Source organism: Buteo buteo, chromosome Z (assembly GCF_964188355.1).
Source record: "Buteo buteo chromosome Z, bButBut1.hap1.1, whole genome shotgun sequence".
NCBI classification, from domain to species: Eukaryota; Metazoa; Chordata; class Aves; order Accipitriformes; family Accipitridae; genus Buteo; species Buteo buteo.
The window spans coordinates 23,882,284-23,900,307 of record NC_134204.1 but is presented as its reverse complement, the minus strand read 5'-3'; the positions used below and the strand labels follow the sequence as shown (position 1 = coordinate 23,900,307).

The 18,024-nt window shown below is 35.1% G+C and overlaps 1 protein-coding gene across 2 annotated transcripts in view; it reads left to right on the top strand.

The window, feature by feature from the left end:
* The window catches only part of ADAMTS6 (ADAM metallopeptidase with thrombospondin type 1 motif 6), a 159,395-nt gene that overhangs the window by 14,299 nt on the left and 127,072 nt on the right, over positions 1 to 18,024 (top strand). For both annotated transcript variants that reach the window (XM_075021634.1, XM_075021633.1), the window contains 4 exons: positions 262 to 430; positions 5,593 to 5,810; positions 6,322 to 6,405; positions 6,904 to 7,049. In XM_075021634.1, the coding sequence (XP_074877735.1) occupies positions 262 to 430; positions 5,593 to 5,810; positions 6,322 to 6,405; positions 6,904 to 7,049 (617 nt within the window). The remainder of the gene's footprint in view (positions 1 to 261; positions 431 to 5,592; positions 5,811 to 6,321; positions 6,406 to 6,903; positions 7,050 to 18,024) is intronic.

The following is an 18,024-nucleotide window of genomic DNA, read 5'->3' as shown; positions in this document are numbered from 1 at the left end:
AAAATGATGGGAAAGAACTCCAGAAACTGGGTAATGATATTTTTATTCTTTTCTCATTGTGTTGCTTCTAGGTGCTTACTCCTGCTCCCACTAGAATCAGTGGAGGAGAGCTGGCTTGTGCATTGTTTTCTGTGTGGGCTTATAGTTGTGGATTTCTTCACAGAGATAGATAATAGTAAAATGTTTTTTGAAGTTAAGCTTTTAAATAGGAGTTTTGTATTGTCTCTTGTAAGTTTTTATTTTCTTATTTTCTTCTTTAAGCATGGAGTCATTGCTACAGAAGATGAAGAGTATTTTATTGAGCCTTTAAGGAATATAACAGAAGATTCCAGTAACTTTAATTATGAGAATGGTCATCCTCATGTTATATACAAAAAATCTACCATGCACCAGCAACATCTTTATGATGACAGTCACTGTGGAGTCTCAGGTAAGTGAATATAAGTGTCATTCCTTTTAAAAAAATTGTAACTTAAGATGTATTTTAAAATCTTGCTTGGTTCACATGTAAGGCAATGGAGAATGTAGCAATGGGAATCCTCCTTTTGGGTGATACAGTATGCTCTGCTGAAAAGTAGTTTTGCTTTTTTTTTCAGATTCAGATTGAGAGTATAGTGTCTTTCAAAGCCGAGACACTGCGAGTAAGTCTTGTTTTATGCCTGTGTTGTGTACAGTGGTAGAAATGAGCACAGGCTTCCTCAAAATGTGCTATAAATCTACTTTGTTCCCCAACTGCAAAACATGATTGAGTGACTGAGTATTACAGCTCAATGTTTAGTAAGTGTTCCATCTCATGTGAGGGAATTTGACATACATTAAATGTGTTAGTATTACGATCAGTAATACATTTGGAACTGGAGTTCACATCTATCTTGTTTACAGAGGTTTGTGGTGTTTTGATACTGGCTTTTGGTTCAGTGGGTTAACATTATTGCATAATAGTTGAATATGTGATTTACAGGTGCCTTATGGGAAGGATTATATAGTTTTGATTGAGAGATATTTTCCTTGTAAAGCAGTTTTAACTTCCACAGATAGACTTTTCAAGTACTCTTTGGCATGATTTTCACTTGCTTGAACTGAAGCTGAAAACTAACTTCTTGACAACAGCGTGGAGTAAAACTGACAAGTTATTTTAGAGCACTAAAATAATGGTTTTTTTTAATGTAATAGAAAAATGTTCTAATCTTCTCAGGCAGACTGACAAATACTAATATTAAAATAAAATAATGTCACTGTTCATGATGTAACTTATTTCAGCTTCTTTTGAAGGTTCTAAGTTCTACTGGCACCGACTGACTAAACTTACAGTACAGATTGTCTACAAACGCCCATGCTTGGGAGACAGTTTTTCCCTGAGTGTTTCAGTTAAGTGTGTTTAGGGTATGTCACACTTCATGTATGTAACTTCTGTTTTAGTTTGGAAGACTTATTCCACCTACATGCTTCTAATACTGCAAAACAAGTTTTCTAACTATTACTGCCTGCTGACTGTTTGTAAAATAAGAGTACTAATGTACGTTCATTTTTTAGGGAAAGCTGTCACTTAAGCCTCTTGAAGTAAGTGAAAGGATTATGAAATGTAGGATGATGCAATTTTTACCATTATTATATCCCTAGAAAAAGAAACGATATTGGCCCCTGTCAGATGTTATCTTCTAGATTTATGCTTAGTAAGTCATTCTTCTCCAAGTGAGGATGAAGCAGTGGCAGCTAGTTTGGCCAGGTTGCATTCAGTCATTCTGTCAGTAACTGTTGAATGGATCATAGGTTGATCAGAGCTATGCATCCTGCAAGCATTTTTTGTGAAACATGCAGTAATCTTTAGTATTTATTCCTTTGTATATTTGATGCTGCTGTTGTTCTTGTAAGCTCCTGTGCATTTCCTGAGCTTTCATATCTGTCACGTCCTGAAGTCCTTAGTTATTAAAATACTAAAGCACTGTTTTTTTAAAGCCTGAGACTACTATCAATCTCATTGACCTCAGTTTCTCCTTTTCCTGTTGTTCTGTATACTGCTTCCACTCCATGCAAATTTCTGAAAAAATTTACTCTTCCCCAAAACCCCAAGGTCTTACTTTTCCAGATGACGTTCTCTTTTAGTGTTCTCCTCATGGGTACCAAAACCTTTTAAACTCATTTTCTGAGCACTGTTGCAGCTTTATCCCAAAGTGACATGGCATCTAAAGCATCCCCCAGAATACCTAAACGGTAAAATAAAATATTAATTTTAAGTTTCACAGCTTTCAGACTCTAGGACCCAAGTTTACAGTAATCTTTGGGGCATTTGACTTGTTTTGGAAGTTTTGAGCAGTCCAATTTTGTGTTCTAAAATGCAGTTGTAACAAACCTGTAACTGCCTTTTGGCAGTGTATAATTTATTTTGGCTGGAGACTGATTTTAGCTTTACCTTCAGAACATTTTTGCCAGTATAATATGGTGGGAGGATTCTGCTTGTGTAGCTGTGCCACTATTAATGGTCTGGCAAGTTTCCCCTGCTGTAATCTAGACCTAAATTTATTGTGTACTTGTTCTGTATCAGGGAAGTGGTTAGGATTTTGAAGTGTTGATAGAGACAAGAGGAGTGTTATTTCTGATGTTTCAGAGAGAAATTGCAATGATTGGTAGAAAGTGAGGTGGGCAATTTGGTGAAAGATTGATCAGAATTGGTTGGGATGAGCAAGTGATGGACTACTTCATAGTAGAATTACGGTGGCTAATACAAGAGAAGAATTGGAGAGGCAGGGAGATTCAGATAAGAACATGAGATAGATTTTCATAACCTAAACTAGATTTTAAGCAGTTAGGCATAAGAACATTTAAAAACTGAAAAATGTTAAATTACTATTTCATGTATGTATCATCACCCAGTTAATATGCTTTGTTAAATATAGTTGAAATTATTAAGGCCTTGGTAAGAAGTTGGCCACCGTCCAATTTCAATTGCTTCAATGGGATTTGAGGCCACTGGGTTACCTTGCAGAATGCTGTGTTTGGACAGGATTGCGAAACAACAAAAGTTGACATGTGAAAACTGCAGAGTGGCAGATTATTTAGGGATGGCTCTACTATGTCCTGCTTTATGTGGTGGTTTTACTCATGCCAGACTTTACAGTCGGTGTATTCTAAAATGAAAAAATGCTTATGTATACATTAAATGATGGTGTTAAAACAGTAGGAGAAAACCAGCACATAATGCTTTGCTTCAAAATATTCTCATAGTTGCAATTTACATAAGTAGCTTTCTGTTGATTTTGAGATCTGTTTGTGTTCTCTCCTCTCTCTCCACCTTCACACTCACCTAACATCTTTAAAGGACTGAATTAGGAAAACTTGGGTACCATAATTGTGAACTCCATGTCTACACACGTTTGGATTTCTTTCCATTTGCAATTTAAAACCTAATTCCCTGCATTTGTAATCATTATTTTGGGATTAATTACAGTGTTTTTCTGTGGGTTTTTTTCCTTTCCATTTTTGCTTTTTTTACTTCCCAATAGCTATGTTTGATGTTAATGAAGTTTTAATTTTTTCTTTTTTAGTCTAGGAATATGCTCGAAAAATGACATAACTTGCCACAGAAATATTTCTAAGTGTATTGCAAACTTTTATTGACATGTTCTAGCTTTTTAAAGAAAATTCAGTCAGCATTATTTAGTGTTTTTAAGTAAAACAGCATAAGCATTGATAGATCCTGGAGTGTGAGCTTAAGAACTCAGGATTGTTTCCAGCTTTCCCATTACTGAAGCCTAAGCTTCTCATCTGATAAGAAAAGGAGAAATGTTTGTTTTTGTGAAGTCTTCCGAGACCTTTGTTTGAAAGATGCTATCAAGATGAGTACAACATCATCTTTTCTTTTTTTCTCTGAAAGTTTTCTGCATGAGCTCATCAGCTTTCAAATGTTTAGAATAGATTTGCATCTTTGAATGAAAAATTATGAATGAATGTGGAAGCAGTGTTGCATTTCTGAAGTACATCTAGCACTCCAAGAGCATCAGAAATCCTCAAATGTCACCATTTGTTATTTGAAAATGAAGAGTGGATTTTTAAAAATTTTAGTACAGAAGCTGTCAGAAAAAATTCTAGACATTCCTAAATCACTGCTTAAGTGAGATGGAAGTCTTTGAACAATTAAAACAACTTTGAATTTCCTACAATAGAGATGAAAACCAGGGAGAAGCTTAGTATTCATTATTGAATCCTCAACAGGCTTTAATACTTAATACCATTTTTTTAGGATGGATTATACCCATTGCAGAATGAGGAGAATATTGTTACTGACATCTTTTCAACTGCCAGGTTTATTTTCATTTTTCAACTTTTCTAAAATATGCACCTTTTAAAGCCAACACTGTGGCCTCAAAAATTGTGAAACACTGCAACAGTGGGAACTCTGAAGCTTTGTATTCCTGGTTTTGACATGAACGTACATTTTTTGCGTGTAGTTATTGCTCTTTGAAAATAGCATGCTTAGTTAATTGCATGAAGCATTGCTTTTTCATGGAAGGTACCGGTCCTATCTCAACTCATCCTTAGTTGAACCAGTTTTAGTAGAGGTAAGGATGCATCTCAGAAATTGCTCCCTTGAGCAGTCCTGTTCAGACAATTATAAAAGTGTCTAACTGTTAACTTTATTATGTTCATCCATAACTAGCAAGAATAGCTTAGATATTTTGAAATCCTACTTAGGTAAAACCAGACTAACAATATACTTTGATAAACTTAAAGCTGAGATCTGTGTGGGCCTTCGTGGAAAAGAGATATTTAATACACACAAAAATGCCAGTTTTGCAAGGAAGGGCAGGTACAATTTTGTCCTGAGGACAGGAATTCAAATTCTAATTAAGCTTGTAGTGTTTGTTTTGCTGATAATTACAGCTGTTTGAATTTTTAATAATCAATCTCTTGCATGCAATAAATTTTTTCCCATATATTTACATGAAACAAGTACAGGAATCAACATATTGGAATTAAAATTAGTGTTAAAAATAACTATTGCAATTATCTCATGTTAGGCCATTTTAAGCTTCCCATTATAGATAATTCTTGAGGCAGATAAAACATAATCTGATAGCTTTCTGAAGAGAAAATTAATTTATTTGGCCCAAAAACCATTAGACATGTAAGCATAATTGCCTGATAATTAGAGTTTCACAGGAGGGAAAAAGCTTTTTTGGTGCCTTATCAGCGAGTTTAATTCCTTAGTATATTTTGATGTCTTTTACCATTAATTTTGAATATTTGGTTACCAGTATGTGTCTTCCAAATGTTACAGCTGTCTTGTTCTTACCTTTAAAATTCTGAAGTGTGCTTGTGGTTATTTATAACTAATTTTAGTATTAACATAGATGTGCAGAATATTATCCTAAGTCAAGTTAAGGAGAATTGAGAATATTAGAACTCGAAATCGGTTTTGCATTATATAAGTATTTTAAAATAAAAAAAGTTTAGATAATGAATTTAATTTTTTTTTTGCCTCAAGAAAGACTTCATTTTAGAAGCTTGAAGACAGTAATCTCAACATAGAACAGCTGCATTTAAATGACTTTTACTAGTGACCCCTCTGAAGTGTTGAATTATTTTGGTTCCTAGAAGACCTCACAAGAAGTGGTAAACCTTGGTGGATGAGTGATGCATCTGCTTTTCCAACTTCATTTCCAGTCAATGACACGTTAAGTAGTCATAGTCGACAGAAGAGATCAGTAAGCCTTGAACGGTTTGTGGAAACGCTCGTAGTAGCAGACAAAATGATGGTGGGATACCATGGTCGCAAAGACATTGAACACTACATTTTGAGTGTAATGAATATTGTAAGTTTCATCCCTCTCTGTGTTCATATCAGTATGCATGTACCGAAATGATAAAGCAACTAATGAATGAAGCTTTAAAAATGTGTGTCAGCTTGCAAGAATTACTAGTTGAAATACGGCAATTGTTAGCATCGTGGGAAAAATGCAGTACTGTTTCTGTCAAGAAGTACACTGTGATTACTTTTAAATTGCTTGTCTTTAATTTTAAATTCATATGATTACATTTAGATTATACAATTCTATTCTGTTTAAGTCAAGAGTCTAAATGCTCCTTGTGCTGGATGAATTATGAAACAAGGTATAAACAGTTTTGATTGAGAAGTGTGACCCAAGAAGTTTATTTTACTGAATGGTCATTTTTTGGTCCAAAAATAACTCTTACTCAGGTTATAATTATAATTAACATTATGAAATTACACTGAATGAGAAAATAGGGTAATTTTTAACCATTTAGGAAACAAGTAGTGATTCTTGTCTGACTTTGTGCCTTTTCTTATTTTCTGGAGGTCAGGTTGCCAAACTTTATCGTGATTCCAGTCTAGGAAACGTTGTGAATATTATAGTGACACGTTTAATTGTCCTCACTGAAGATCAGGTAAGAGCTGTTGTGCTAAGCTTTATTTCCCTGAAATACAAGTTACGTTATTCTGTAACATAGATTTCATTTAATTATTGCTTGAAATGGCTGCATCTGAGTACAAAACCTATGTTGTAATCTTTCACTACTTTAATCAAGATGAAACAGTTCAAAGGAATATTTCTCATGTATCATCTCAAAGATATCTGTTCTTACTTCAGGTGAATATTAATACACCTTCGGGGATGTCAGTTTTATTTTTAGATCTGTATTTTGATATTCTGATTTTTTTTTGTATTGACATAATCATTATTAAAGTTGGAGCAGAAAGAATGCCTGTTCAGTAATACACAGCTGAACTTGGGGTCAGATTTTACAGAGATAAAATTTGGCAAGAAGAGTTTATTCCTAGAAACCACTGCTTCTAATTATAGTCCCATTTTAGTTTTCAAAAGGCTTAACAACTGACCTTAGTAATTTGTTTGGAACATTTCTGGTATGCATGTTGTATTGCAGCCAAACTTGGAGATAAACCACCATGCAGACAAGTCCCTCGATAGCTTCTGTAAGTGGCAGAAATCCATTCTCTCCCACCAAAGTGATGGAAACACCATTCCAGAAAATGGGATTGCCCACCATGATAATGCGGTTCTTATTACTAGGTATGGTCATTATAAGTATTGTGTTTATTTTATTTTATTTCTGTAGCTTTGTTGTTCTTACCTGAGAGAGAGAGAGAGAGGCTAGTTGTAAAGTAATATAATCGGTAGGTAATCTTAAGAGGAGGAGAATAAATAGATGGCTTGTCTTGAATATATCGGACTGTTAAACTGCAGATTAAGAATTTGGAAAAGTAAGATCTGCAAATTACTTTCTGCTTCTGTTATTTTTACTTCATAATTGCCACAGATGGATCCTATTGAACGTTTTATACTTCATAATTGAAAATAATTCATAAGATTATGGAGAACAAAACAGTATGGGAAATGTTTTGTTAACCATACATGTTTTTTATAAGAATTTCAAGCCAGAACCTCAACTACTGTAATAGTAATTTCTGCTGAAAAACAGGTTCTTGCAGATTCAGGCAATGTGAGAATCTGCTTTGTAGCTGTTTTGATTTATTATGCTTAAGATGAGAACTGACAGTTTTAATAGGTAGTTTCAAAGCCTGCATATGTCCCCATTTGTTTGGTTCTATTCCACCATTACTGTGATAAATTCAACAAAGCTTGCACTGTAATCTTGCAATCCTGATAAACGAATTTCTGTTTGTCCTTTGTAGTTATGGGTAGGCAACTGTACTGTATTAGGAGATCAGTTTCCCCGTTGTTTAAGGACACTATTCATTCTTTTCTGTTTCCTTGAAATAGCAGTGGGTGCAGCAGCACTGATTTGAATTAGGATCTTTTTATTATAGCTTCTGCTTTCCAGGACAAATTCTGTACTACTTTGTGACCTATTTGTGGAGTCATTGTGTTCACTGCAGAAAATGTTTAAATAGTGATTAAAATAATGGATCTTTTCTGGAATTTTGCATAAAAGGTGTAAAAGTGGCTGGGGTTTTTTTGGATGAGTGTTTTTAATTGGTTTTGTTTTGTATAAGGAACAATATTTTGAGAGGAAAGAAAAGCTGATGAAACACTTTTATGTATTTTTGCATTCATATTTTAAATATAATTGTTACATGTGGTCATTAATACAACATAGTAACAATTGGAATGATTAAGTGCCAGAGTGACTTAGAGAGCTGTTACAGTCCAAAAAGTTCTAAAAAAAAAAGTCTCTAATAAAAATAAATGGAATTGCATTCAAAATAAAACAGTTACATTCAAAGATCTTGATTTTTCAAAGGCCTTCGTTTATGCTCAATTTTTTATATACAAGTAATTCCTTCACTAGGGCTGCTCACGTGAGATTAAATACATCTTTACAGCTGTGCTACACATCAAGCTTTTACTGGTATAATTGAGGCAGTGAGTGAAAAAGCATAATCCATAGGTGGTATGGCTGTGTCAGTTGAAGCCCCCCAATACGTAGATATAAGCTGCATTGACAACACTGTATTTTTACTGTTATGGCTGAATAACTTTATGTTTTGTTAGTGTTATTCTGGCACTGCAGAACACAGTTGTTTATTTTCTTTCACTGTTGTGCTTCAATAAATTTTATTACTATATGTTCTGTACTGGCTTCCCTGTTCTGGTAGGATGTTCCCAGCATAGTTATGAACAATTCTGTGTTCCAGACAAAGGCTTAAGTCAGTGCTAACTTGCAAGGCCTTTAACTGCAAAAGGAGCAAGTTTTCAGAGCATGTGAATAATACCCATTGAAAATTAACTTTTTAACTTTTAAAAAGGACAGAAGAGTTATTTTTATAATTTGCAAGTTTAGTGCTGAGAAATTTACACTTCTAAGTATATGCCTATATTTTAAATCAACAAAGTGCCTCAGTGTAGTGTCTGGAGGCTAGTAATATCTACCTTTATAAAGCACTGCTGAACTTTTAAGTTCAGTTATATATGCTTTCACGATAGAATGCTTGTATTCATTTATTTACTATAATAATTGTAATTTATAAAAATAATCCCAAAAGCTACACTAATCAATTTTGAATGGATCAATCAGGCTTTTACTGAAACTGCTGGCTATTCTGGCTCTTAGTAATAAGTGAGCATGTGTGAGGAATGGATTTTTCTTCTTTACATTGGAATGAGTAAAGATAAATCTATATTAGTATAAACATGTAAATCCATTATCTTTAAACAATTCTAAATTAATTACTGAAATGATAACATGCTTGTTCTCATTCTATTTTGGATCTCTCACCTGAGGAGCCAGAGTTAATGCATTACATGTGAAAGAGGAGGGTATAGCTACAGTGCTTTAAACTCCTAAAGTGTTGGAGAGGTCTTTAATAACCTCTTCTACCTGAAGGAATTTGAGCCTATACTACCAAATATTAAGTTATTTTTTAGCCTCTGTAATAGTGTTTTGAAAGCAGTTTCCTGAATCTGTCCCACTGATGCTACTCTGCTCTGTATGGGCTAATTACATTTTCATTGAATTTGACACTGGAACCATTTTTGGTCATTGTGTGTGTTACTATCATATGGAAAGTAGGAAGGTTTCAGTTCAACCTTATGAATAGTTTTGTGTTGATCAAAACCAGATTTTTCAGTAACTAACTGATGTATTTGAAAGTATTACCTAGTCCTAGCTGAGTATTTTAAGTTTGCAGCTACAACAATCTCTATCTGAGAAGTGGGACAAAGTTGTTAAGAAGAGGAGTCGTCATCTTCATCCTTGCAAATGAAGACAGCACCTCAGCATTTCTTAGCAACAGATGGCTTTCTTCCATGATCCTTTCAAAGACGGCATGCTCTGATCTGGGAAAAAAACAGTATTAAGGGTGCTGATTCCTTAGGGGTGTCTGCTTGACCGATGTAGACAGACTTTTGTACCCTAAATTAGCTGTATGCTAAAACCAGGTAACTTTACTGGCATGGAGGTATGGTAAACTAATCTAGGAAGACCCATGGAGATGTGACCATGCCTGCTAAGCCACTGGTGTTTGGAGAAGAGCCTAGCTGTGTTCCTGTGCCTGGTATATGGGCTTCTCTGTCATGGGCCTGTAGGTAGTCTGCAGAACTTACTTTACTAAGTGGGTAGGGGTTTGCAGAAAACTTCTTAGCTGGTAATAAAAAATAAGGCAGGTAAGAGACTGCTCCAAGAGTGTGATTCCCAATCAGAAGAGCAAAATTGTGGTGATGGAAATATGGTATTACTTGCAAAAATATGGTAACAAAAATAATGTGCATTCTTAACTCACTGTGGTGAGTATTGGGACTGGTTTAGCTTCTTTAATCCTGCCTGACTTTATGCTGTAGGCATAAAAATGATAACTAGCAGGAACATTTCCTGATACTATTGTGAGCAGAAGCATCTTCCTTCAGTTTCACTGGGGAGTCTTTGAGTGTCCCTGCAATTGGTAAGAACTAGATAACCTTCTTAAAATGGGAACTCTGGGGTAGGTAATAGGCCTTAGAGGGCTTATTACAGACTCTCGGCATATTGGGTGACTTTGTATAACAAGAATAGCAGTTACCCAGACACTGATAATACTTTTATGTATGTTACTGTGCTTTTGCCTTCTTTTATTAATTTACAGAACTTTTGTTTGTATTTTCTGAGTCTTAAGTGCTTAATGTTATTTCAAGATAAGACTGTGACTGAATTAATGCTCTATAACAATAAGACCTGTTTTTTTGTATAGTGCTCATTCTTTGAAATTTCACCTAGAATTTTTCTGTTGGAGATGGTATTTAAGCTTCAGACTTTAATATTTTATCCAGTAATTGTCCAAATTGGGTTCTTGGGGGCACATGAAAGTAAAATACTAAGCAGACAGGTTTTAATGATGAAGGTGATTAATAGTGTAATGCTGTTAAGACAATGTCTTTTTTTTCCATTAAGTGACTTTGACTTTAGATAAACCTAGTGAATCCTTAAAATCCTTTGTACTACAAATAAATAAATGTAGGAGAAAAACTTGTATGATTCTCTTATCTCAAGTCTTTTTGTAGTCTTTGCATTTGGTTCTTGTATTCCTGCATTACGGATGTGATAATCTCACTTTTTAGCACAATGTTTACTTCTCAGATTTGTCATTTTAAGACTCAGTGTAAGTTCTGAGAGTCTCTGTATATTCTCACTTGTGCATCCCATTCCCAGTGTAGAAGTATGTTAGCCTTTTTGAAGTCAGTTCTTGAAGTTCAGCAAATTGCTGATTTTTTTTTTTTAACTTCCATTGGTAGCCTGCTTCCTCTTTTTGTTACTTTACCTTAAAATCAGAAAACTTCAGAGGTCACATGTATGCTATGGTATTGTTACTTATTTTTGAAGAATACTTAACCCAGCTTCACTTCCATTTCAATCAATTGCTTCCTTCTCTTCATCTTACAGATCATAAAGTAGGAATAACAGAACTCCTCAGCAATACCTTGGTTAACTTGCAAGCATATACATTATGAACAAAACTATTCCTTGTCCTGTGCCCCTGCACAGAATGGTAAGGGCCAGAGGTTTGCATTCTAGGTTATGCTTTGTAGCAGCAGTGGAGGAGAAGATAACAAAAATTTTAAAAATACCTTTTTTTTTTAAACACCCCGAGTTCTCTAGTACTACATTTCTATATAGCTCAAGATGGTTAGTTTGATTTGTCCAGGTTCTAAATAATTGTTTTTCCAAATAATGTGTGACTAACTCTCTAAACTTTGCAGCAATGGAGTCTTTGCCTCCTGGGAGGGGAGATCCAGAGCTGTTCATTTGCATCCTGGTATGTCAGTAGATCAAGTAGAAGGCATACCAAACAGCCCATAGAGAGGAAAGTTTCAGGGGGAAGCTGAGATGCCTGTGTGTATCTCTAAAGGGGCACAACTTGGTCTTGGAGATACAAATGTTTTAAACAGAAAAACATTTGAAACTTTACTTGCTTAAAGAGATAGTACTACTTAAAAGTTGCTGCATGAAATGTCATCTGTTGGTAGCATCGCATATCGAGAGTTTGGTTTCTTTTTTTTTTAAAAGAAAACCAAATCCACTATGCTTGACAAAAACCTCAAGATCTCTTTTGATGTAGCTACAGTCCTTTTATAGGAACATAACTGATTCCATGCAAAAAACTTCATAAAGTTTTAGTTTTGAGACTGTAAATTTGTACCCTCCCCACCCTGGTACTCTGTTAGAGGTGCAGTTATGTAGATACAGCTTCTGAAATTACTGACTTTCAGTATTTTCAAATACAAAAACTTTTACTCGGATTGGAGTTCACTTGTGTTAGTTTTACGAGTGGTTTACTGCTTTAGCAACAATTTATTCCACAGCATCACTGATGTACTCTGTTAGAGGAATCTTTTATTTTCTTGAGTAAAGAATTGGGGCCATAACATTTTTTTTATCAATTAAGCCAAATACACCTCAATTTGTAGGTTCGACTGGTGTCAGTAAAAGTGATCAGTACCACAGAAGCTACAATTTTTCTGTTTCTCTTGGTTTTAAATGGGCTTGTACATATTAATTTTTGTGACACAGTGAGTGAGCTCTCTCTTAATACAGTCTTGTATTTTTGCCAGGTACCAATACACTTGTAACTCAGTAAGTGTATTGCTAAGCAGTGTGGTATGGTTGCTGTTAGCATTAACCCTGGTATTAGTATGCAACATTTCTCTAGCAACACTGCTGAAGCCAATATGGGAGGCATTAGCATTAGTACACAGTTGGTGGATTTTTAAATCTTTAAAGGAGAGAAATTTTACAGAACTGGTTTGTTTATTGTATATGTACAAGATTAACTTAACAATGCTTCAGTTAGTTGTTGCCTCATTCATGTGCCCTCATGGGCCAAGTATACTCCCTTTCATATGTCCGTGAGATATGCATCCCCTGTGCAGGCCAGTGCTGCCAGTTTTTCTAAGGGGGCAGAACGTACATGTATATGGCAGCAGTCCTAAACTCCTGTAAATCTTGTGGTTCATAATCTAAAGAACTGAAATGTTTCTGGCATTGCTGTAGATACTTGAGAGAGGCAAAAAGACTCTTGTTTCATTTTGCATACCTGTGTAGAGCTGACCACAATCATGCCTTTCATTTTTTAATAACATTAAGGGGTTTTAGGCAGCCAGGGATGATTTTGTAGTTGCATCGTCCCAATAACAGTCCTCAAAGGAAATGTATTTTATGGACACAGTTGCCCTTCTGCGTATCAGTTGCTTGTAGGTTAGTAATAATACTTTTATTCTATAATAACAACTAACATTTCCCCATCAGGTTCTGTACTAGTGAGGTAGGCCTGCCAGGACTCTGCAGTCTTTCCTCCTGCAGGTCTAAGACTGTTATGCTTCTTTTCTGAGGCACTTTTCCACTTTTTTTTTCTGGGCTTCTTAACTTGTTGCGAAGACTTCTTTTCTATACAAGGCACTCTCACGTTGCTCTGTCAAGACAATTTCCTAGCCTTGTCCAATAAATCTGGACATCCAGAGGATTTCTGTTCCCATGAAGCCTTGTCTCTGATCCTCATCCTGTGGTTTCTTCCTCCATTAATGAGAAGGGCTCCAATTTCGAGAAGTAATTCTGATGTCAGTTTTATCTGTTCGCTTCTTAGTTCCTTGACTCTTAGTCCACTAAGCAGTTTTCACCCTTGTTTTTTATGCAGCCTTTCAGCTTGGTCCACTGGAGTTCCTTGCAGTGAATTTAAGCCCCTGATGGGAGGCTGTTTTTCCTTAGTTGATTTTTGTGCAAAAATTGTAAGATTGTCCATTGACTTAGTGTCTTGGAGACCGTGTGTGTACGATTGCTCCTCTGAGAGAGAGGGTTGAAAGGCTGAGATGTATATGTTGCCTGTAATGCCTGTCTCCACAGATATTTAAAATGCGAGGAGACTGCTTTCCAAATAACACAAAATTCCCCATGCCGCTGTTTTCAGGGAGTTAAAGGGGTGTAAGTGATTAATCTATCTGCCTACTCAAAATGACACATTTGGAAACAACCCCAAACTAACTTGAAATGTACTAGGACTCTGCTACAGCAGATTAAGGAAAGTAAGGTATTTGATGTTGTTTGCACAGTGCTTTGCATAATAGGAATATTTGTACCAGGGTTTCTATACATGATATGTTCCTTGCACTCCTTTTTAGACACCTGCTACTGACCACTGACAGAATCAGTATGTTGCTAGGTATGGCACTGGTACCACAGTTCTTATATTCTTACTCTTGTGTCAAAAAGATTTTGTGGGTCTTCACTATCCTGAGTAATGTTCTTTGGAATGACTACCCTAAGATTGACAAAAAAGAGGTTGTGGCTGAGAGATGAAGCATAGTAACTGTGAACCATTACAACAATACAGGGTCTCTGTGTAGATGATTTATTTGCTTTAGATACATAAAGGTTTAGAGCTATGTTCTAAGATTGCAAGCCCTGCATGTTCAGTGGGAGGAAAAACATATACAAAGATTTCAGTGGAGAATTCTGCTTCATCGATTTTCTGTCTTTTCTTGTGACCTGAGAGGTTGTAGGCTCTGAAATGATGGTAGAAAATCAAACACAGGCAATAGAGAAAATTACAAAATATTTGGGAATTAATAAAATCAGTTGGCATGTTATATAATTCCTCTTTATGTGACAGTTATACACTTACTTTTTGGGTGGGGTTTTTTGTTCCCCCACCCCACATTAACAGAATAAGGCCTGAAATGTTGCTCAGGTTTCCACCCTCAGCTGTGAATTTGTTGGGGGTTTGGCGGAGAGGAGGTTAGTGTCAATTGTAACTTTAAAATATGTTCCTAGATTTTGTAGCTGAAAGGAATCAAATAGACTCTGTGGGATTTGAGGAGACTCACATGGAACAATAAAGTAGCTAGAATGTGAATCTGAAAAACTGCTGATTGCATGGCAAATGTCAACCAGCAGGTGATTTGTGGCTAATTAACAAACACACTGTGATAGTTGAATGTGTTCTAATTAATAGAAAGGCTGTTATTTTTAATTTCTGATGACATTAGTTGACACTTACAGATGGTTAGTTAGAAGACGTGTATTCAGATTCAGTTTATAAAATTTGAGTTTGTGATGGTGGAAGGGTGGAAAAGGTATAAGGTATACCCAGAGTTTGCCTAATCCATTCCAGATGGACAAAATGTGTTCAAAATGTGTTTTATTTAATATCAAATCCAGAAGAGTGACCGGTGTCATGAAGTAAAGCTCAGACTTTCATGCTCTGACTGGAGACTTCAAGTCTGAAAGCTGTTTTAATTTTTTTGGTAGATTGATTGAAATACTTGATGCTGAGTAAAAAGACAAATAACATACTCCTATCTCAACTGAAGACAGAAATTTTGAGAGTACTCCCACAAACATCTCTTAAGATGTGCTCACTGACTGGAACTGGTTACACACCTAATGATTTCCTGAAATGGAAAACTTGAGAGTATCTACCAGCACACAACGTGGGCAGTGCAACTCCTTACTGCCCCCAGTTAAAGCCTTTCTTTAAAGGAGGCAGTGAAACCTTCTGTAATTAAAAATGCATTGGGATAAATCCATAAAATACCAAACTACATTTGCTGTTGATAGTAACGTTGCATTAATGCCTGCTCTAGTTTATAAATAAAACTTTTCCTTTTACATGCTAGACTTACTACAGAAGAAAAAAATCAATGAAAAATACTTCTGTATGCTCTATTTTTTCCCCCTTTTTCTTCTCTAGGCATTTACCTTCTGAGTTGCACAAAGGGTCATAAAACTATTCAAATGATAGTTTTTCCAGGAAATGTTTGGTGGTAATAGTTTGGGATATCTGTTAGAACACTCAGTTACTGCTTGGCCAGATATCTGAGGAAGGGCTTTCTAGCAGTTTGAAATGTCATATTTTGCCTTCTTTTTCATAAAGAACATAGTCTTGTTTAAAAAGGTCTCATTTCTAATTTTTCTTAGTAGTCTGAGTAGAATCCTAGCATTCTTTTTTTCTTTTTTTCCCCTCTCTTGCATAAGTAGAATATCAGGGCTGTTGATATTTTCACAACTTAAAATGACTGGCATGATAATACATATGCAAGTGAGTAGCTGTGCTTCTCATTTTAACAATCCAGAAAAACTTATTAGGCCAATTTCTACCCTGGATTTTCACCAATTTTGGATTTTGTCTGCAATCTGTTGCATAAATTCTGTCTCTCACCACATGTGAATGTATGCTACATTTTCATGTTTTCTCCACATTTTAAACATCAGTCTGGACTACTTAGCTAAACTTCGTAGCTACATTTTATTTGATTGCTTATGTATAAGAATACATTAAAAATGTTCTTTAATTAGGACACAAGTTGTAAATTAATTCTTTTAGTGGTAACATCATAGCCATTTAATTTTAGTATTCACTATTCTTCAGTTTCTGCTAGTTTACACCAATCTGTCCAAATGAAGGGGATGATTATTTATGTTTTGAGGTGATGGCAGCATGCCCATTATTTCAGTAGGATCTGGGTAAGATTTGAGTTTGAGTTCATACCTTGTTCATTTTAATTATGCAAATAGTCATGTAAATCCTAAAGCGAGTACTGTTTGTTCCAAGCTACTTAATAACTTTTTGAAATATTTTGCAGCTTTAAAATGTGGATTAATGAAGTTAGGTGCATGAGTGTCTTAAGCTTTTTTAAATTAGGGATGGCATTTTGTCTGAAGTTTTACCAATTTCTATATTAAATTCACTGCTTTTATAAACACCCATTATGCATAGAAATAGATCACTTCCTAACTAATTTTTAAGTATATTCAGTGTGTTAAAACTATTTTCCAAAGTGATTAGTACTAATTACAGGTTAATTTTTTATTTTTTTTTCCTTGCTTGCTTTATTAGTGCATTTACAGCAAAGAAGTGACACTTGAAAGGAAATGTCTGGAAATTTTCCAGTCAGAGGACAGGTGTGAATAGGCAGGAGCAGAGGATATTACAGAATCGTCCCAAGTAAAGAAATATGTTGTAGTTCATGTCTGCGGTTGTAGCAGTTCAGCTTCCCTTTCATAGCGTATGACAAAATGTAGCTTAAAAGGCTATTAACATCCTGATAGAACTGGATGATGGAGGTGAAGTAAAAAACCAAAGTTAAAATTCCATGGTTGAATATTTTGTAATTGCCATGCTGGCCTGATCATGTGTGCTTGGTTAGTTGGTACTAAAGTTGATTCTGAAATCCGATCTGCTAAACAACAGATAAAATTTTGCTTTAAACTCAAATGAAATCAAATTCTTTTGTTTTCAACTCAAAATATTTTAATGAATAAGAAATTTGATGAAGAAATCACATTTGTTTACATGTGGTATATTCAGAATTAAACTACCACCTGTGTTGCATTCTCAGTTATTTTTTTTAACATACACTTTTCTAAAGATACATGTTTCACAGTCTTTATTATATGAAGTAAACACTGGAAAATATGGTTGCTGAAATACAAACACTGAGATAACACTGAGAACCAACCAAAATTCTGGTCAAACCATTTATTTTGCAACAGCATGTGAGGGAATGGTGGCCTGGCCAACTGTAAGGAATTAAATATGAAATTGTAAACACATTTAATGACTAGCGAGTCTTGTGTAGATTTGCTTTCATGTGCTGTATTCCAGTTCTTCCTGCCATTGTTTGTTTTCTGTTCCCTTCTGTTACTGCCACATTAAGCTATTATCAGCAGGTGAAACTAGCACATGGGGATAGTCCAAATGGGAATATACTCAGCAAATACAACGATTTTGCTTTGTTATGCTTTGTATCTTTTACTTATTTCTAGACTTGAAACTATTCGTACTTTTGATGATTGGGCCTTTCCTAGCTGTATTTCTACTGGCTAAGCTAATACAGGCCAGCAATTACAACATTATCAACAGTGTGAACAAAAATCTCTTTTAATGCTGCATAATTGAATATCTTTCTTAAATCACTGGTCATTAATTGTCCACGCATGCACTTATGCAAAATTCTAGACACTCCTAGTTTAAACTCTTAATATACATACCACTATTTATAGTATTTCAAAACTATATTGAAGTAGTCCATGAACACTGTGCAGATAGCCAAAAGCTGTTGT